A 21,520-nucleotide genomic window follows, 5' to 3' on the forward strand; every position below is an offset into this window, starting at 1 on the left:
ATAAAGTATCCAGTACAGCCGAATCAGAGAGACAGGAAGCAGACACTGAGTGTACGTGGGAATGGGACTTTGTAAAGAAGCATGAGGGGTCTCGTGGCGGGGAGACGATACAAACATTCTAAAACTGAATTGCGGTGATGGTTGCACAACCGAATTTACTAAAAATCATCAAACTGTCTACTTAAAATGGGTGAATTTTACAGTATGTAAGTTATACCTTAATATTTTAAGTTACCAAACAACATGCAAACAAGCATCCTTGAAGTACAGACACGCTATTCCAACTATTTCCCCATTACATGACGACGTAAAGACAAGCTTTCATTACCTCAGCCCCTGATGGAGCCTTCCTCAGATCACAATGGTGCTCTCAGACAGCAAAACTGCTTAAGAGCAAATCACCCATTTAAAAACCAGCACTGATAAAAGCACATAACCATACTCGTCTACCCCACGTGGACTAGATTATTTTTAATTAGATCGCTGTCATCAAAATTTGCTCAGATGGCAGAAGAATTTTGTGATACATCCATGAGAGAGCCAAGAGCCAATTCTCCCCAGCTTTTGGGAAGAGTTTGACTTTGAACTCTTCCTAGGCGTGACCCTTCTACCAATTTACAGCCACTTGTTGGAGGTCCAGCCAAGTCCCTCGCTTAGCTGTTGTCCTTCAATATCTATCTTCAAAACATTTAAACTTGGCCCAATAGCCCAAGTGTATAAACTACTAAGACCCATAAGACACACATTATTTGGTTTAAGAAACAAACAAAACATAACTATTTTGATGTAATCCTTGAAGTGGGTGCAACAGTAGGGTGCGGGCCCACCAAAACTTGCTACAGGCACAACAAACCTAATTCTTACAAATGTCCCACGTCCCTTCCCACATGGGCCGTGTAAGTCACATGAAGGCGACTCACTCTTATTTTGGGCCCAACGCATGGTTGATACTAAAAAAGAAATGGAAGATTTTGTTTTACTCCTGGACCAATCTTTGCAAAGACAGACTCATTTCTAAGCAACAACCCACAGAGGAATGAAAACATAAAAGCCCTGGTGTGCATCTTATCAAGCAAGATAAGCAAATGTCCTGGAGAGTCACCTTCTACCTCTACCCCCCAGCTGCCTAGGGAAAAAAAAAGGAAGCCGTCTGGAAAGGGCAATCTCAAAGTCCAATGTGACCAAGAGATGATGAGGCAGGAAGCTGAAGAAATTAACAAGAAAGGCACCAGCTAACAAACAGCTGTGGTCTTAAGCCAGAAGCAAAGGGCACACTGCGCCTATCACCCCACCCCTTTCAGGTGAAAGGTGCTGGTTTATCACAGTCGCCTCTGGGATGGCGCAGTGGGAGGGCCAGCCCACTAGAACAGCAGTCGGTTCCATTATCAGCATCTGCGTGGTCCCTGGTCTGTGCATTGGGAGGTGGGAGAGAGGGGTCACATGCCAAGAGCAGAGACCTGACACCAACGCTCCGGCTCCATTTTACTGCTCATCAGCATCACTAACTGAAATCTTAGTGGGACTATTCTACTGACTCACCTTCCCTTGCCAAGGGAGGCTGAGAGCAGGGCACCAAAGCCAGTTACTGAAAAGGCAGGGAAGAAGAAATGAAATGACTACTGAGTATCTACAACATGCCAACTGCTACCCTGGGCATTTTACAAATATTATTTCACTTAAAACCCAGAATAACCCCAGGACACAAATATGAACCCCATTTAAAACACTAGACAGGGCGAGAGGCCAAGTGACTCTTAGACCGTGTCCGAGGTCATGCAGGCAGGATACAACCATGGACTTGAACCTGGTCTGCTGGACGCCATAATCATCCACCCTGCCCTAGAATGAAACACTCAGGGTTGATCTATGGTGGCCCTTCATCACCAGGACAGTTAATGAGGGCCTGCTCAGTGGTAACTAAACGGCTCCCTGCAACTGCTCTCCACGTGCCCGGCACTCTGCTAAGTGCTGGATGTCTGTCACCTCCTTCAGTGTTTACATCCATCCCATGAGGAAAGTATTACTATTGTCCACATTTTAGACACGAAGAAATTGCCCAGGGTCACAGAGCTGTTAAGGGAGGGTCTGGTCTCTTTAACACTCAAGTTGGCACTCTTACCCACTATTGCTGAGTAAGTAATTGAATTCTACTCTCAAGGAATTCTTGGCCTAGTTGAAAAGGTAAGATACATGCATAAATCAGCATAATACAGAGGAAGAAGCAGCAAGTGCCAGGTGAGAGATGCTGTTGGGAGTCCAGACACATGAAGGCTGGGGATGGCAGGGGGTCAGGGGACAGGTGCCAGAAGTGGGCAGAGCAGCAAGGGGACCCCAAAATACACAGACCATGGGTGAGCTTTGCCCATGGCCAGCCCTGGGGTGACACTGGTACCTGCACCCCAGAAAGAGAATCACCCTGAGCAACTGACATCACTGGAGGCCTGCAAACCCCAGGCTAGAGACCAAGGTAATGAAAACCGAGAGCAAGGAGACCCTTGTAACAGTGCTGAACAACTCTGAGGTCAGTACTGATAAGCTGGGTCAGCTCTTTCCTCATCCATGCCACTACGGGAGACAGTCCTACGCATCACCCTTGTGTGCTGCTGGCCATATTGTGTCAACACAGACATCAGGGCTCGGTCCCATGGCTACTTCCCTGGGTCGGAGGTTCCCAATCCACAGCAGCCTGAGGCATCACAACCACCTCCAGGACTTAGCGTATCTGGATCCAGCCATTCTCCACGCATCCCAGCCCTCTACCTGCAGCCCGGATTTCCCTCTCAAACTGGAGGAACGTGCTCTATTTGTGCTGCTTCTCATGCTTGCCTTGAAACCAACTGGAGAACGTGGTTGGCCCAGCAGAGCACAGCTGTGGACAGAGACATGCGAGGCTGGCCTGGGGCACTCCAGCAGGCTCCAGATTCCCAATGCCAACTGGAGTATTTTTTCATTTCTGCTTTTCCAGATAATTTCCAGTTAGTGCTCCAACACCTGAAAACTGCCCTTTGTGCAAAAGATTAATGCTGTCACTTACATACTGGCTGTCGGCAGCCACCTCCCAGGACAGGAGGCACGCTCTCCTGCAGCCTGTGGGCTCAGAAAACCTAAACCTGCTAGGAGAGCCCCCGGTCAACCCCAGACCATTCCACATGCTCTTTTCAAATCGTGCCACCTGAGAGCAATCCTGCATAACACCTGCCAGGAACTGAGTGAGTATCTTGCAGTTAGGTAGCAGCCTCAGAAGTGTCCAGGTGAGAAAAAATACAAACTCAGCCTTCTTTAGCATTTCCTTGAGAAAGCGGTGGGAACCTGCCACACAACGAACCACAAGAAACAGACAACAAAACTTCACTCTTCATCAGCATTTCCTGGTGCCAGCACTGCTGCTCGGGTGCAGAAGGGACATGACTTACGACTTCACGCGCAGCAGCTCTGCAATTTCCCCCCACTTGGTCTCACCCTGAGCAGAGGGGCCTGGGGAAAGCAAGCAAGAACTCCTCCAAGGACGCCAGGCAGCACGAACTGCTCAAAATCAACTCCATTTCCACACTGTGCACATCTTCAGTGACCAGAAGACACAGAGCACGGAAACATACTTTCTCTCCCTCAGGACATTACGCTACGTGATCCCAGCAAGCTCCTTCTCCTGGGTGCCAGGAGCACCTACCCCTGGGTTATGAGGATTAAATGAGATAATTCGAGGGAAGGGCCTAGGAGTCTATTAGCTTAGAGCCTGGGAGTGGCCAAAGGCAGACCCCGAGGCAGGATGAGGGGCCCTGCTCCATGCTTACAGCTGCAGGACTCTGGACAGGGACAACCTATCTGAGCCTCAGCGGCTTTGACTGCAACTGGGAAGAGCATTTATTTCAAAGGCTGTTTTGAAGATTAAATGGGTGACATAAGAAAGTGCCTGTCACCCCAACAAGGTGACCGGGAGAGAACAACAAATGTCTCTGGCATGTGTCAGAGCAACCCCAATGCTAATTTTGTCCTTCAGTTTTCAACCAAAAGCACCTCTCTTAGACCAGTTAACAGTGTAGAAAACCACCTAAACCACCTGGATAAATAAATCCAGGGAACACGGTTATGTCCACACCTTGCACATATCTTTTCACTATTCACAGAGCACTTCTCTTCCACACATGGGGCTTTCTTCCCACTAATGCAAGACAAGGGTGGTGTGACAGTGTCAGAGAAAAACGAGGTCCTGCCCAGCAAACAGCTTGCTCTGGGATATAGGACAGGTTTCCAGCAAAACTAGCCACCGAAACCAAACCTCTGTCTTTCTGATGGATGCCACAAGGCTTCCTTCAGGCAGGTGTAAACCTTGTGAACTTTATTTTACAAAGAAAACTAAGCATGTTGGCAATAAAGGATCTTGCTTTTGAGGTTACTGTCCTGAAAATATCATTAACACTTCACCTATAGGACACCTAAAAATACTTTATTGGAGAAAGGAGGGAAATTGGATGGAACAAAGAAGAGAGAAGGAAGAAAACGTAACAGTCTGTCTTGGGTAAATACAGAGCAGGGTCTCCCCCACCGAATGGGATCACAAGGTAGAGACCCTGGTATCTAGATGTGGACCAGGGTAGGAGAAACGTGCAATGGAATGAGCCAGAGGGCACGTGAAAACCCAGACTGCTGGGTCCCACCCCAGAGAATCTGATCCAGCAGGTCTGGAGCGGGGCCCAAAAACGTGCCTTTCAAATATGTTCCAGGGTGATGCTGGTGCTGCTGGATGGGACGCCACTTTAAGAACTGCCAGCATAGTGGTTTAAGAGGAGACAGCCCTTGAGCTGGTCTATGTTGGCCTAAAACCACTTCCTAGGGGCTGGTCCAGTGGCACAGTAGTTAAGTTGGCATGTTCTGCTTCTCGGCGGCCTGGGGTTCACCGGTTCGGATCCTGGGTGCAGACATGGCACCGCTTGGCATGCCATGCTGTGGTAGGTGTCCCACGTATAAAGTAGAGGAAGATGGGCATGGATGTTAGCTCAGGGCCAGTCTTCCTCAGCAAAAAGAGGAGGATTGGCAGTAGTTAGCTCAGGGCTAATCTTCCTCAAAAAAAAAAAAAAAAAAAAACACTTCGTAGCCGTGACTTTAGACCAGTTGTTTAACTTGTTTTCTCTTACAAAGCTATGAAATGAAAATTATAATGGTCCTTAAACCTATATGATTGTTTGAAGGATTAAATGCACAAATCCACATAAAGTACTCAGAATGGTGCCTGGCATATAGTAAGTACACAATAAACAAAGCTATCATTATCATCATCATCACCACCATCATCTGGCTCTCAGTTTTTTTAAAAAGTTAAAAACATATAGATATATAGATACGTGAAACATATATATGAAACACATGCAATACAGATTTTTTTTTCTTCTCTTGATTAGGATAAATGACACTGCTACAGAACCTTGTAAAGCCTTTAATGTAGAATCATATAGTTCAATGACTGGTTTTTAAAATCATCTTACTACACTGCAAGGCAGCAGTTCACCTCATACTCTAACATGCCCAGGAAGCCCCTAAAGATCTTGTTCAAATGTAGGTTCTGATTCAGTGGGTCTTGGGTGGGGCCTGAGAGTCTGCATTTCTAATAGGCTCCCAGGTGATGGGGGACACAAGCTGATCCAGTGAAATCTGGGCTGGCGCTTGCTCTGCAAGAGAAGATGGATGCCTTTCTCTTGAGCACTTCCAGGAACCCAACAAATTCGCAGCCCCCGTCGGCCTGCCACTCCTTTCTCCTTCCACCTCCACCATCTCCTTTGCAAAAGGGCCAGGCGGCGCACCAGGCCTCAGCACTGAGCCCCCTTGCTCTCTTCTGGCCGTTCCCACTGTTTCCCCCCTTTTTCCAATTAAATACTTTTAACTATCCAGTAAGTGAAGTGTTAATATTTTCAGGACGGTAACCTCAAAAGAAAAACACTTTCAGCCTATGGGCACCTCTAAATAATTTTAAAAATAAAAGTTATGCTGAGACATGAAAATAGACCATCGCAGAGAATTTTAAAAAGGCATTCTGATTGTTTTTACTCCAGACCTAAAAAACATCCATGCAGTCACTGTTTAAACAACCTGTTTCAGCCCAAAAATCTCTTTCTCTAGGCTGTGGGTGAAAGTCCTAGAAGCCTGGAGGGATTCAGAACACAGCTCCTCAACACGTGCTGCTTTGCATGTGAAATATTTTGAGCTAAAGGCAACCAGGACCTGCAGGCTCAAGGAACTTTTACCTTTCCCTTAAAGAATTTAAATTGGGGGCCTTGCCCATAATAAGAGTTACTACCAGAAATAAGTTTTTATGAGATATCTGTTTGACAGGTCAAACCTCTAATTAGTGAACATCTCCTCTTAATTGTCCCGTGAATTACCCTTCTCCCCTCTGAAGTCCCAGGCCCATGTCCTATTACTTGGCTCAAGATGGCATAAATTCCTCCCTTTACCTTTCTGTCTCTGACCCTCTCACATATGTGCAGTTTCTGTACATACGAAATTAATTAAACTTGATTTTCTCCCATTAATCTGCCTCATGTCACTTTAATTCTTAGACCAGCCAGAAGAACCTAGGCGGTAGAGGAAAATTTCCTCCTCCTCTACAAGCCCAACTAGGCAACTCACACCCAGCATCTGGGCATATCTTTATTCAACACCCTCCCTCTTCTCCAAAAGCAGCATCGCTCTGATAGACCCGGTGGTGGATTCCGAGGCAATTTCACTGTCAGCTCTTGTACTTTTCTATCTGAAATAGTTCTAAGTTAAAAAAAAAAATCCCCGGGGCTGGCCCCGTGGCCGAGTGGTTAAGTTCACACACTCCGCTTTGGCAGCCCAGGGTTTCGCAGGTTTGGATCCTGGGCACCGACATGGCACCGCTCATCAAGCCACGCTGAGGCAGTATCCTGCATAGCACTAGAAGGACCCACAACTAAAAAAATATATATATACAACTATGTATCGGGGGGCTTTGGGGGGAAAAAGGAAAAATAAATCTTAAAAAAAAAAATCCCTATTTCAAACCAGTGATTACTAAGTTTTTTTAAAATAAACAATGCCAGCACAAAAACATGCTTTATTTAATAACGACTCCATCTCCAGTCCATTAACTTACCAAGTCACAAGACAAAAACTGAAATTCTTAAAACAGAGTCTGGAATGCCACAAACAGCAGACAACCACTGATATTTTCAACAACAGGCATGGATTTCAATGACCTTAGTTAAGCAACAGAAGCCAGGCAAAATAATGTACGCTGTTTAACTCCACTTACACAGATCAAAAGTGGGCAAAACAGATTTAAGGTGAAAGCAGTCAGAACGATGTTCTCCCTGGAGGGAAGTGTAAATGAGAGAGGGGCGCAAGGGGACTCCTAGGATGCTGGAAATGCTGCTTCTCCTGGGGGCTTTACGGGAGTGTCATTAAGACATTCACCACATAAGATCTGTGTACTTGACGTTATATCTGAATAAGAAAATCAAAGAATGCTGTGAGATCACTAAAACAGCCAGTCCATTTAGACACTAACAAGGAAACGATCAGATTTGAGCAAAGTGCAGCATTTACCCTCTTCCAAGAGGTCCAGGACTTCATGCTCGTGACGAACTGGCTTCCTCTCTTCATTCTGGCTGTCGTACTCAAAACATTCTTCTTCCCCTTCCACATCTCTGAGGGACATTGCTGAAGTCACCCCAAAGCCAAAACATGGCCCTAAGGGGCTGTCCTTGGGGGAGCTCCTGGCTGCCTGCCCGGAGGAGCCATTGGGACCCGGGCCCCCGGGCCACACGCTGGGCCCTGGCTAGGGCCCTGGACATGCCCCGGCTCCGCTGGAGTGAAGGGTGCGCACAGGGCCACTGGCCCAGCCATCACCCAGGACAGACCCGGAAGGGGGTGGCTCCCACAAGCTGGGAGGAGGGGCGGGGTGGGGAGAAGCATCTGTAGGAATAGGAATGCCCTGCCCCACCCTGGGGTGACGCTGCCAGGTGCTGTTGATTCAGAGGGAAGGCGGACAGGCAGGTGCAGGACCTCAGGCAAGCTCTCTGCCTCCAGATTCTTCTCTCCACTTTTCCTCCCCCCAGAAGCAATGAGGAATGGTAGCTTCCTGGAAGTTTCATAGCAACTGCATGGGGCAACACCAGCCAAGTCTTAAGCAGGTATACCTGCCTGAAGGTGGGGCCCTAGTGGAGAAGCTGCCCTGGTAAATGATTGCCCAACACCCTTAGATGAGAGAGTTCCTGAGGGCATGCTTCAGAAGCTGAGACAGACCTGCCTCTGACAACAGCCTGACAGCGCTGAATGGGGAAAGAAGTGACCATTCTGATTTCTAGCAAAAGGAGAAAAAATTGCAATAGTCATTACTTGCATGAGGCTTAATTCTTCCTAGTCTTTCTTTGGTAATAATATATTGCATCTACTCCTTTTTAAACTTCATTTTATAAATCTCACTCTTACCCTAAGTCTGTGTATTCACAGCCAAATTTATAAAGATCTCTTCTAATCACTAGGATAAGGGGGGGGGGGGGAATCTATAGCCTAATTGGCTGTAACGCTACCTGGAAAAAGAACCCACAGTTTAACTGCACATCTCGACACCAACTCCTCTGTACTATTCGATTTTGTCTGTAATGGTGAAAGTGGAAAGTTCTTCCATCAAACCCACTGAAAGGTGGCCCGGAGCGCTGGCGTCTCAGAGAATCGCAGCACATTCTGCAATTTCTGCGCTTCAGCCACCTCCCAGCTACACTGCAGCAGCTCTCCCTGCTCCTACAAGCTACACCAGGGGATCTCTTTCACCTCTCTGCCAATTTACCTCCCTCAGGTAACCACGAGCGAGGCTTTTAGCAGAGGCAAGATCATCCTGAAGGACTGTCTGCACAAGTGCAGGGCCTGGGTCTCATCCATCCCTGAATCCTTAGGGCTGAGGATCCTGCTCAGGCAGCTGCAAACGTCTGCTCAATTGAATCGCTAACTCCATAAAGACAAATATAAGACCATATACGACTGCCTCTAAATACAAAAACAGAATATGATAAAGATTTCATTAAAAAGTTAAAACCTAGAGACACATGCATTGTCTGGTTAGATTTTTGGAACCTGAAAATGACTGTTAAGTTTTACAACGTTAAAGATGTGTTCTTTGTAAAAAGGAGGTTTAGTAGAAATTCAGTGCAGGGAGTTCAAAATCACATTTTGAAAATCTTCATAAGCTTTAGATACAATGTTTATAAAGACACATAGGCAGAAAAAAAATCTTTCTTTAATCTCAATAAATATTATCGCACTGGGCTTGGTAATTCAATTCAAATGACGGTGAGTCTGAGGCCCTGGGAAGAGAGCGAGGGAGAATCTCCACCTGGTACATTATTCATTCAGCAAGTGTCAGATTGACTATGAGGCGTGCAGGATGCTGTGCTGGGCCATAGTGTATATAAACGAAAACAAAAGCTGATTTCATATATTTTAAGTGATTTTACTCATAACCAAGTTGGTTATACTAATCTTTTAACTCAAATCTAAGCAACCCTTAACAAATGATGTCCAAGTCTCTCTACATTATATAATAAAAATTTTAAAATATATACATAAAATAAACACCTAGGACATGGCATTTGGAACACAAGACCACTACCCCAGCCTCTTCATATCACTGCATTTCTCTGAATTTGGTCATTCTTCAGGATATTCCCTACCCACCCCCCAAAGATCTCCACATTCCTCCCCTCCCCCTGTCCGTGGGGATGTGAGGGAATTCTCAAATCTCATGCGCAACTGCATTCACTTCAAGGTTAAAGGTAGAGATGGGCCAAAGAGCATCTTCTCTGATAGAGCAGTTTTTCCAAAAACCAAAGGAAAAGACAACCCTAAAGACCAGCAAGAAGGCCCGGGAATTCCTGTGACGACAGAGAGACCTGACTCGAGTCCTGGACCGCCAGACATCGACACGCAGTGTGGAGCTGAGGGTGGAGCTGAGTGGGGCCTGGCCCTGGCCTCGAGAAGCTGCTCATCCCAGAGTCGTGTGTGCTGCGGTGTGTGTGCAGTCCTAGAGGCGAGGACCAGACACTAGGGTCCAGAGCAGGGACTGAGTTCCTGACCCATCTCTGGGAACACTGGATGGGAAGGCCGTAAGAGGAAGGTGTCACTCACCTCCTGCAGGGCAGAGGGACATCTGTCTGTGAGTGTCCCTCTCCAGATCTACTCAACATATCGCCATAGAAGCCATCTTCCCGAAGATCCATCCTGCATTGTCCAGAGTGGCCACAAGCCACTGCAGCTATTTACGCTTAAACTTAAATTGCTTAAAATTAAATAAAATCCAAAATTCAGTCATGCTGGCCACATTTCAAGTGCTCCATAATCACATATGACTAGTGGCTACCACATACGACAGCACAGGACAGAACATCACTGGCCAGCAGTGCTCTAAAGGATGCCCCTTCTTTTCCAGATGTGAGCTTTACACTTCTTGGACCCCACAGCCTGCGCCTCCCCTGCAGCCTCGGTTCCCACTTGACCCCCCCCCCACACCCTTCGGCCACGACTCTCCTCCTCTCTTGTTTACCCCACGTCAGCTGCCCCGCGCTCCTCTTTCAACACTGTGAGTGCCTCCTTCGTATATCATTTCTCTGTTCGCACAGAGCAGGACACCCATTATTCAGGGTAATTTCCCCAAGGACCTTGCTTAAGCCATTAAAGGAAATAAGAGAAACACGAAGCTCCAAAAACCTGGGCTCTGGGCTTGCTGTGGCCTTCTCGTCAGCTCTCCAGTCCTCGGCTTCTACGTCTGAGGGAGGACATTCTCTCTACTATCCCAAAGCTGGGGATGAAAACTCACACTTGCCTAAAACAGTTATATGACACATTTACCTTTAATTCTTCCTATTTTTTTAAAAATCACCTTAACAGCCATTCAGAAGAGTGCTGTGTCTCTCTCTCCAAAGAGACATCCCACAATAAACACAGATGAGAGACGGGGGCCTGTTTACCTTGTTGGACATAAAGTGCAGGAAATTAGAAAATCCTCTCAAAAGCCTAGCAACAGATTTTCAGTTAATGCTTAGAATACCCCTAACAAGACTTCCCTCACACACCAGCCATCCCCACCTTGGGGCGGCATTTCAGAGGTCACTGCAATCAACTGAGGACAGAGGACACGTTGCTGCCCTGTGTATCAGTCACGGATTTCCACAATGGAGAAAGAAGTCGTAAGAACAACCTCTGTGACAATCTACCTGAGTTTCCTCCTTTATAAAATCAAGATGAACTAGCCCACCTCCTGCTCTGACATTCAAACCTGTAATGCTGTAAAAGGGGAGGTGAGGGTGGGTGATTACAAAAGAAACTGCAGCAAGAAACAGGTGGTCAGAACACCGTATCTTGTTCAAAATACCAGTCACCTTTCAAATGGATTTGTAAAAAGAACTTAATAACTAGTACTACGGTAACCATAGGCCCAATAGGACCAGTTCAACTGGCCCCATTTACCAACAAAGTAATTAAGAGCTATTCTTCCGGAACTAATTGTTGATCCCTTGTCCACTTCTGGCTGGTTGAGACAACCAACCCATCAACCGGGCCTGTGCAAATGCCTGATAAGTGACCCTTTTGACGTCAAGGGGCCAAAAACTCCACCCTCAGATCATGTTAGCACCACCATTTTGTTAACATGCGTCCTGTGATGAGCCGTGAAGCTTGACTCCGCTTGCGCAGATTGCCAATTACCTCACTTCTCCTCGCCTCCAATCATCTATTTCCATACTTCAGAGCACTCTGCCCTTCATCCCATAAATTTTGCCCCAAGGCCTGGATCACTGAGACAGGTTTGAGAGCTTCTGCCTCCTGTCTCCTTGCAGGTTGACCTCACAATAAAGCTTTTTTCCTTTCTCAAAAGCTGATGCCATAATAATTGGCTTTTTATGTGCAACGGGCAAGAGAACGCCATCTTTGTGGGGTGACACTATTTCTGAGAAAATAAAATTAAGCACTGGCTTGGCACTTCACCATTTAGAAAGAGCTCTGACTTAATTTACACTCTTTACACTCTTCACAATGGCTCTGGTCAGTGTGGTTATCCCCTTTTTCCAGATGGGGATCTGGGTTGACAGAGGCTCCCAGGGGTCCCAGGATGTACACACACCACACAGCCAAAAAACAGGCCAGGCTCTAGGTCAGAGCTCTGTTTCTTTAACTTAAAGACATACTCTTGAACCCAAGCCTTTATGAACATTAAAAAGGCCTCACACGCTTTATAAACACTTTCTATTTTTAAGTGACCAAAGTAGCCAAGAAACATGAGATTCTCTGACAGATCGAAAGAATTATTTTCCAGACCCCCGTGCCTCGGGCACGTCTCCACTGACATTGGCACAGAATTTCCCCAACACGCCCAACATAACGACTCACCTAAAGCATGCGCTAAAGATTCAGATTCATCAGGGCCTCTCCTGGTCCGGAGTGAGTCTGAGAATCTGCTTTGTTAATAAGTGGGTGATTTTCATGATCTGCCAGGTTTTAGAGGCTCTGCCACTAGAGATGAGACACAATTAATGTAGGTAACCAGGACCCTATTTGACACCAGAATTAAAACTGTAAACAGAGTATATTTGTGCAAATTCTGTGAAGACCACCCTATACTGTGTTGATAGCCAGCTACTGCCAACCTCGAAAACTTACTGTAAAGTATTGGGTAATCAATCCCTCCAATTTCTTATTATTCTAAGCCTCTGTCCCATGCCCCTTGTTATATATACCCTTGGGGTCTTCTTGTTGTGTATCTGGGGGGTGAGGACGATGGAGTGTAAGACTCCACAACTAGAACTGATAAGGGGGAAGGTTACAGTCATTCGACACTGAACAAAGCTCTCCTAAATCTCAAGGATAAAAGGACAGCAGCCATTCCTTAATTCCAACTTTAAAAGATGGGTCCTAACTGTCCTGCAATCTATATTCCCACTCGTATATATTACTTTTTTCAGTGCTAACTCTGCAATTTAAGAGTGAGTCAGTAACTCTGACATAAATGATGATTTTGCATCTTTTTCAAAACATTTGACTCATCTTTTGTTATTAGTATGGAAAGCTCCCTAGGAGTTTCCCTCATTAAAGATTCAAATACCAAATGATAAGAGAGACAAAGCAGAGCTGTGTGTCTACTCCTCCTGGCCTGCTCACCTGGAAGGTGAGGACTGGGAGAGGAAAGGGCTAGTCAAAGACCAATTTGCAATTTTAAAGATCCACATAAACAGAGGGAAACAGCATTTCCAGACTAACCTGCCAGAACCCAACTAGTCAGAAATGTGAATGCGTAAACAAGTAACTACAAAATTAACATATTCTTGCAATCCTCTCCTTTGTAGGTTTCCTAAACTAGATTATTTCTGAGCTTCAGTTCCTTTGATTCCCTGTTTTGCTAACTATCTTTAAAAAGGGATTGTGAAAATGCCAGTTGTCCCAGTATCCTGTCCCAGTGGCCTTCTCCCCTTCATCCAAATTGGGATGGGAGATAGAGGCAAGTACTTTGCTCAACACACATACAGACAGTAACTGCAATCACATTTATTTACCCTTCAACAGACCAGCTGCCTCTCCCATTTTCCTTTTCTGTTAGAAGAAGAGAGATCAGGGTGCCTCCAGGCCAACAGACTCAACTGAGAACCTGCTGGGTAAGAGAATCCTTCTGATAGATACTCAGATAAGACAGGCTTCCTCTCACCCTTCAGACTGACCACCAGAGAGTGACTGGCTTCATTTCCACAGTCAAGGGTGTAAAGAGAGCTGGATGGTGTAGCAACCGGGTCAAGACAGTAAGAAACCTTCTTCTTCCACTTCTAGGATGGATCCGTGGGAGTCATGGCCACACCCAACTCATCCACAGGCCGCTGGGCAGGCACTCTGCTGTAACCAATGCTCTCTAATCTGACGGTCCATTGAGGTCCATACTTTAAAAAGTTATGGAGGGTTCAGTGAGTCACAAATCACCAAGGAAACTACAAGATGTCAGTGATGGTTCCTGAAAAGAAGCAATCTAGAACTGCCTCTTGGAGTTGGGTAACAGGACGCGAACTTGCTTCCAAAAGAAAAAACAAATTCAGTCATCTTTTCCCCTCAAGATCCTGGGAGCTGCCCACCATCAACATCACTTAAGATATTCAAAGATGCACACGGACTCAACATGACACTGTCTTCATCTAATGCCTGCGGACAGGAGAGCTCAACTGGAAAGTGTCTCAGCAAATTTAAATACCCACTCAACCCCTCCAAGAAAGCCTCTTGGCCCCTCCTCTCCTGTAACCCATGGTCAAGGCAGAAATCAGCAGATAAAAGATAATTATGCAGTTCTTCAGCTTACTAATGAGGCCAGCTCCCAGACTGTTACATCATTCAGGTTAATCAAATGTAGCATGGTTAGAGCAATCTGAAACTCTCGATTCAATTAAAAAGCAGTTACCTTACCTACTAATAGCTCATGTGGGGCTGGGAACATATCATCACTGGGGAACAGACCCTCAAAGGGTATATATTAATTGTGTCCTTTGTGTGTGTGTGTCTGTGTGTGTGTGTATGTAAAGGCATGTGATTTGAAGTTCATTTTAAAGAAGAAATTAAACTGTCTGCTTTTCAAGAAGACATATACAATTTTGATGCCCAGAGCCATAGGAGCCTGAGGCCCTCCCCTGTGGCCTGAGAACACACCTCAGCGCTATTTTCGCTATTTTCGTGGGCCTGAAACCTCCTGAGGCCTGTCCAGCCACACAAACTCCACCCAGTCTCCTCTGGAATGTGCCACACCCTCCCTGCACAAACTGAGACTGTGACAGAAGGGGACAGTCTTCCTTGCCCTTCCCAATATCCCCCGACTCCCATCTCTGTCAGTCCCCATATGCAAAATTCATTTGAATTGCCTGCTAGGTGGGAAGCTGCTACAGCATATTCTCCAGCCTCCCCACAGCCCCCAGGTCTGGGCTCAGGAAAGGGCGGATCCTTCCAGGCCTGCTGCTGACAGTCCAGAGAGCCACTTCATGAATACACTATTCCCTAGCCCCTTGGAGAGCACAGAGGACAGTGAACACATCTCCGCTTGCACACACATACACACCCGAATCAATACCACACTCACGCCTCACCCCAGAGAGAATTCAATCCAACGGAAGTATGCTCACAAGCCAGCACACCAACACCACCTCCCCTTCTGAGCAAAGATGGGACAAGCCAACTGCAAAGGAGTCTCCCGGGTAACGAGCCCTCCCACCTGCCATCTCCCCACCACACGTTTGAAACCATCAGAGCCATGCACGTCTGCCGCGATGCTGGCTCCCGTGCCCCTCCTTCTGCCCGTCTCCCTGGAATGGTTTGAGGACGCCACCCCACTCCCGAAGGAGACAATGCCCCTACATATCCCTGCTCTATTTTGCAGGGGCCATAATTACCGTCTGAGCATTCTTCATAATACCAGTCTAGTTCATAATAATCCGCTTCGATAAATTTCTGCATAGTCAGTATTCTTGCAGAGGAAAGAATGGACTTCACAGCGCCATCAACGTCAAGTAAAACGCTGCCATGCCTCCCTGCTCTTCCAGAACACTGGGCAGAAGAGCATCCTGAAACACGCCAGAATTAAGCTGTGCATTCTTAATGACAGTCTGGAGCCAAAACAGAAAAGGGGGAGTGAAAAGAAAAATGCTGGGGGTGGAGAGGCGGATAGGAGGAGCAGAAAGGAAGGCAATTTGCAGAGCTAGCAGAGACCCTGGCAGCCCGGCTAATAAAGCAGCTCGGGCCAGCAGCCCTGAATGGGAGTAGCTGGAATTGTCCTATCCAGACTCGAGGAGGGTGACGTCAGGGACACACACCACCACCCGGAGGTCTCTCTCAAGCCTCGCCTCCCGCTCGCCACTCATCTTTCAATCTAACCGTTGCCATAGAAACTGGCCAGCTCTGAAAAATGATGCAGAAATGGAGGAACTGTCTTCTACGGATGCTGGGAGCAGGGACTGAGAGATGCCACGAAGGGAGAAGGGAGAACACCGGCAGGCGGGAGGCCGGGGGCCTTACCACCCACCATCATCACCACCAACAAATCTAAGGGCCAGTTTATTTGCTAAATTCTGGGCCACTACGTTTGAAAAATGCCACCTTTTAAAATCTGCAACCATTACTTTTGGGTTTTTTCCCTCAACCTGATTTAAAATGTCAAGCATCTTTTCTTAAAATTTTTGACCCCCACATAAAGGAAATGTAAATTACTTAGAAAATGGCAACGTTTTCATTTAGATATAGTACTGCTCACGTCTTTGCTCAAACTTCTGGGAAAATAGCCTGCAACATACAAATAGAGGTGAAGGCCATTACAAAGGGGCCTGTGCAATATGATATACTGTTTCCTGGGTAGTCACGCGTGTAATCAAAGTACAAAAATACGCTAGGAGGAAAGAGTCCACTTTCAGGAAGGTGGTGAACTCCGGGGACAGAGTGAGGGAATGGGGCTTTGAAACTGTCCTTATAAATGCATCTGTAATGTTTTATTTCCTAAAAAAAATAGTTAACATTTATTCTAAGTGTTTCACATGTCTGAAATATTTCATAAAAAAAAGGTACTGGATAATTAGATTTTAGACTTACTTTAGATTAAACTTCATCCTCTAAAGCAGGATTTCTCAACCACAGCCCTATTGACATTCAGGGTCAGATAATTCTTTGTTGTCGGGGACTGTCCTGGGAATTGCAGGATGTTCCTGGTCTCTAACCATTTAGAGGCCAGAGGCACCACCCTCTCTCCTGACAGATGTGACAACCTAAAATGTGCCCAGATGCAGCCAAATGTCCCCTAGAGGCAAAAATCTCCCTTGAAAACCACTGCCCTAAAGCAAACCTACCTACAGGACCTCACCAGCCTGCTGGACGAGAACCATAACTATCTGGCATGTCAACAACAGCAGTGTGGCCTTCATTTCACACTCTTAATTTTCAGTTTTCCTCTTAATTTACTACTCAAGACTGTATAATTTGCAAATGAGTAATTGTAAAAAGTAACAGTGACCACACAGGGACGATTTCCCTCTATTCCTCCAACGGCATATGATGCCTCGGTGAATGAACTTGGAGGAGAAGGCACCCGCTACAGCAAGGCCTCCCAGGCTCTACTGTGCGTGTGAATCACCTGGAGCTCTGGCTAAAAGGCAGATTGTGATGCACAGCTCTGCAGTTGGGCCCAAGATTCTGCATTTCTAACACGCTCCCACATGATGGCAAAGCTGCAGGTCCCCAGACCACAGCCTTCGAATGGCAGGGCTCTTTGTGGGATGGATACATTGGGGTGGGGGAGAATTATTTATATAGTGTGTGTCTGTCTGTCTGTGTGAGTGAGAGTAGAAAATTAAGAGGAAAACTATATATAGAATGTTGGGCAGAATCTACACTATATATAAATCCATCTCAACTTTCCTAAGTCACTGGAAGCAGATGAGCCTTTAATGCTGTGTTGTGAGGTCTCCAAAGCTGGCTTCCTATCCCCTGCCTGTGTTCCAAAAGCCTCTCCCAGCTCCAGGGTGCCCCCTCCTCACTTTAGGGCCCTGTGACTCTTGACCAGGCTGTGCTTGCACATGAGTACAGGATGCTACAAGCAGACCTTCCCACTTGCCAGGTGGCCACGTGAGCCCATTTTGCCCAGCCTTTACACCGTGAGAACAGATCCTGTCCCCTTGTGGAATGCAGGATTCTTGCCCCCTTAGCACCATCAAATAGCAGAACCTCCTCAAGTCTCAGAAGGGTAAAGGGAACTTAAAGGCAGCTAGCAATGAATCTTGGCTCAAATTGTAAAAAGGCTTGCAGGAAAGTTCAGAAAATGTACAGGGCAAGAAAATGGTACAGTCTCTGGCCACGTTGTTCCCTGGCTGTCATCTATACCCTGGAGGACCTGCACCCCTCTGCCCTCCCCTCTACCTCCAAGGTATCTCCAACCCAACTCCAGCTTCTTCCTGGTCAAAGTAGGGATCAGACCCCACTGCCTCCCTCACTTCCTTTAATCCCTGCCCCTCCCTCTCCCTGACCCTGACTTGGATACACATTTAAAAGTTTCTAGGACAGCTGTCTATTTAAAGTCAGCAGCCAATGATTTTAATTCCTGCTATAACTGCCCCCGTTACCTAAACACATCTCCTCTCTCCCTTTGGTCCTTTTTCATGTCTCTTTCTGTTAATGATGGCACCTCTCAACAGCCCCATGGCAAGCCACCCAGCAGCCCACTCAGACGTTATTCCTCACGGCAGATGAGCAGAGGCTGGTGTCCCAAAGTGTCCCCAGGTTTGTTTGTTTAAAGTTCCTTAAGGTGTTTCTAAAAAGATGACTATAGGCCTCATAAATAAACCAAACAGTCAACAGACTCCTCAAAAATCAGCATGTTCAACAGGTTCAATCCAATACGTCTTGAGGAGGAGGGTCCAACATGAATTTGCAAAATGAGGACGTAATAAGGGCAAGCCCTGTGGCGCAGTGGTTAAGGTCGGCACACTCTGCTTTGGCAGCCCAGGTTCGCACGGCTGTGGGTTTGGATTCTGGGTGTGGACCTACGCCACTCATCAGCCATGCTGTGGCAGAAACCCACATATAAAGTGGAAGAAGACTGGCACAGATGTTAGCTCAGGACTAATCTTCCTCAGAAAAAAAAAAGATGTAACAAAGGAACAGGAAATGCAAACTTTGCAAAGCATCATAGAAAGTCAGATGAGGCCTGAAACCTCTTGGCTCATTTACTTTATGGTGCTATGAATTTTTGAAAATATTTTATTCATACCACATCACCATAAAGGCAAAAAATAATGGACAGGTGGATGGATGGATGGATACACAGACAGACAACAGACAGTTTAATTTCATAGTTAAGAGCATGGGCTTTTGGAGTCAGATGGCCTGAGGTTTGGTCCAGGCTCCCTATTTGCCATCTCAGTGACCTGAGACACCTGAGTCTTAGCTGCTAAATGGGTGATTACAGTATCTGCCATGTGGATGGGGCAAGGCTTTAACGTAATTAACCAATGCATGGCCAGCACTTAGCACAGTGCCTGGGACAAGGTGAGTTCGCAATAATGTGAGCTTCTATCATTTTCCTCACTCTAATTCTTTAAAAAAGGACATAAGCCAAAATGAGCAATTAAAAAGGCAGCATAATTTTCTAAGCTATAATTAGGAAAAAGAGGTAGAAACATCATTTATTAGCTTTTCCCAGCATAATTAATTAAAAAGCATTGCGTTCACAGTAATGAGAAGGAGTGAGAGTCTAGGGGTGGGGGTGGGGAAATATTTCCAAACAGTAACATATTACTGAACACAGCTGGCGTCAAGTCCAAAGACTACACATATCCAAGTTACTTTTTAACAAAATGGGGAAGAAAGGAAACAAAGTGTGTATAAATAAGCATAAAGGAAATAGCATCATTTATGGGTGAATTTTACGGACTCTGAGTAAGTTTCAAAGTGAACATCTACACCAGAACTCCCACTTTATAGGCTCAGAAGGTTAGAGCAATCTATCCACAGCTCTGCAGAGATGGCGCCGAGGTTAAAATCCAGGTGTATCTGCCTTCAGATCTACATGTTCCTCCTCCAACAGTTCTAGGACTCCTGAGGGTTACAGCCCGTCCTCAGCCCAGGGTTACCTCAAGCTGAATAAGCAACGCCTCCCCCATGGTCCTGGGCTCTCCCATCACTGCCCTGCCCTAGGAGAGTCAGGAATAGGGGCAGGTCCCAGGAGCAGCCGCAGAGAAGCTTCGCTGCCATCTGTCAGCCACCTCTTCACGCACCCTCACCCTCACCAACGCTATTCAGAAAATGCTGGCTGCACACGGGCATTCGGCACTTTATATCTCACTTGCTCCCTCAGCCCCTGCTTTTACCCTCCTCACTGTGCAGACAAGGAAAGGGGGCTCAGAAGGTTCGAGTCATTTGCCCAGGATAGTTCAGCCAATACCAAGAGCATCTGGCTATAAACCAGGCACAGTCCACTTCCAAAGCCTTTTCCACTCCATCAATATCCAAGGATGATGGACACATGAAATTTGAAAAAATGAAAAAGAGGAAAGGGTACAATTAAAGGAGATAAAAACTCGAGTTGGCCCCTCACAGAGAAAACAAAGTGTTTTTTTTTTTAAGAACAAAATAAAAAATGACCAGGAAAGTAAGAGTTAAATTGAAAATATCGATGTGACTTTGTGATATTAAAAAGAAATATTATTTCCAGCTCTATCAAGAAAGTGGCCCAACAAGGACACCACTCTACCCAGCACCAGCAGGTCAACATACTGGTGCCCAGATTTGGCTTAAACCTTAACAGGGCTTCTTGGAAAGCTGCTGATTCCATACCTTCGGGCAGGAAAAATCAAGATGGGCCTGCACCGCCAGGTTGCAAGAAAGTAAAGACCACTCCAAAAGGCCTGGGGGGAAATGATATGGCATAGGAACTAGCTTAAAAGGACCATCGCATCACAGACCAGGTTGTGACAATTCAAACACCAAAAAGAGAATACAGTTAATAATATGAATATCAATGAATATCAAAATGAAAAGGCAAGCAAGTGAACAAGGCAAGCGATCTATAAAGGAAAGCAGAATATAATAGGAAGGTATTTTTAATCCATCTTAAGAAGTTGGGGAGGGTGGGTGTGTATGACTGTTCTGTTTCTGCCACTAATATCTTTTATAAAGTGATGTATGAACATTTCTCTAAGTGAGGTGGCTATGAATAAGCCAACGGGATACAGGAGGAGGAGGCAGATAAAAGAACAGAAGGACTTGATGCTGTGGTCACAACTACACCCAGGCAGGAGGAGGATTGCATCCTGCGCCACAAGGTTAACTATATATCCTCTTTTGTAAGCATTTGAGAATTTAATAGATTTAGTCTGCAATGTTAAGAAGAATCTAATTAAATACAGTTGTGATCAAATTTAAATGTTTGAAAGAATTAAATTTCTAAGTTTCTAATTACTAGCTGGGTGAGCATATGAATTAAATATTCACTGACATATATACAACTTTATACATATATTCATATGTTTATGTATAACAATTTTAAATAAATTGTTATTTAATACATTTTACAAATGACTAAACACTAACAATTTTGGATTCAATTACTAATGACGCAGTTATGAGTTTGCCCCAAAGCGTCTTAGACGTTACAGATCTTGCCACATCACCTTCCTCCGTGCCTGCGGGCGATCAGCACAGGCCCTAGGGTAGCTGATGGAACAAGCAGGTCAGAACAAGGATGGCTCCCTGTGCTCCTCCCTCCTGTTTTGGAGGCAGAACCACTCAGCGGCCCCCCCCCCCCCCCCCCCCGCGTCTCCCGTCTCCAGAGCTTTCCTCCCTTCAGGACGTACTGCCAGCTGGCCTTTTACCTGCACCGGAGGGCAGCCAGGAACCTAAAACAGAAAAGGGGAAGGCCCAAAAGAGGCTTCCTAATCTGTTCTTGAGGGGGCCAGTGGGGCTCACGTGAAATACAGCCTTACAAGCAGGCCTTCCCTCCACTTGCTACAGAACA

At 46.1% G+C, this 21,520-nt stretch overlaps 1 protein-coding gene across 13 annotated transcripts in view; it reads right to left on the reverse strand.

Moving 5' to 3' along the window:
* The window catches only part of TRAK1 (trafficking kinesin protein 1), a 177,734-nt gene that overhangs the window by 49,482 nt on the left and 106,732 nt on the right, over positions 1-21,520 (reverse strand). For 3 of the 13 annotated variants that reach the window (XM_070492971.1, XM_070492970.1, XM_070492965.1), the window contains exon 1: positions 15,417-15,723. The exons of 8 other annotated variants lie outside the window; for them this stretch is intronic. In XM_070492971.1, coding sequence (XP_070349072.1) covers positions 15,417-15,480 — 64 coding nt within the window. In that variant the 5' untranslated portion in view covers positions 15,481-15,723. Of the gene's footprint in view, positions 1-7,560; positions 7,808-15,416; positions 15,724-21,520 lie in introns of those variants that run through there. 2 more of the 13 variants (XM_070492966.1, XM_070492963.1) reach the window with 1 other exon arrangement.

The sequence above is a fragment of the Equus asinus genome, chromosome 21 (genome assembly GCF_041296235.1).
Source record: "Equus asinus isolate D_3611 breed Donkey chromosome 21, EquAss-T2T_v2, whole genome shotgun sequence".
NCBI lineage: Eukaryota > Metazoa > Chordata > Mammalia > Perissodactyla > Equidae > Equus > Equus asinus.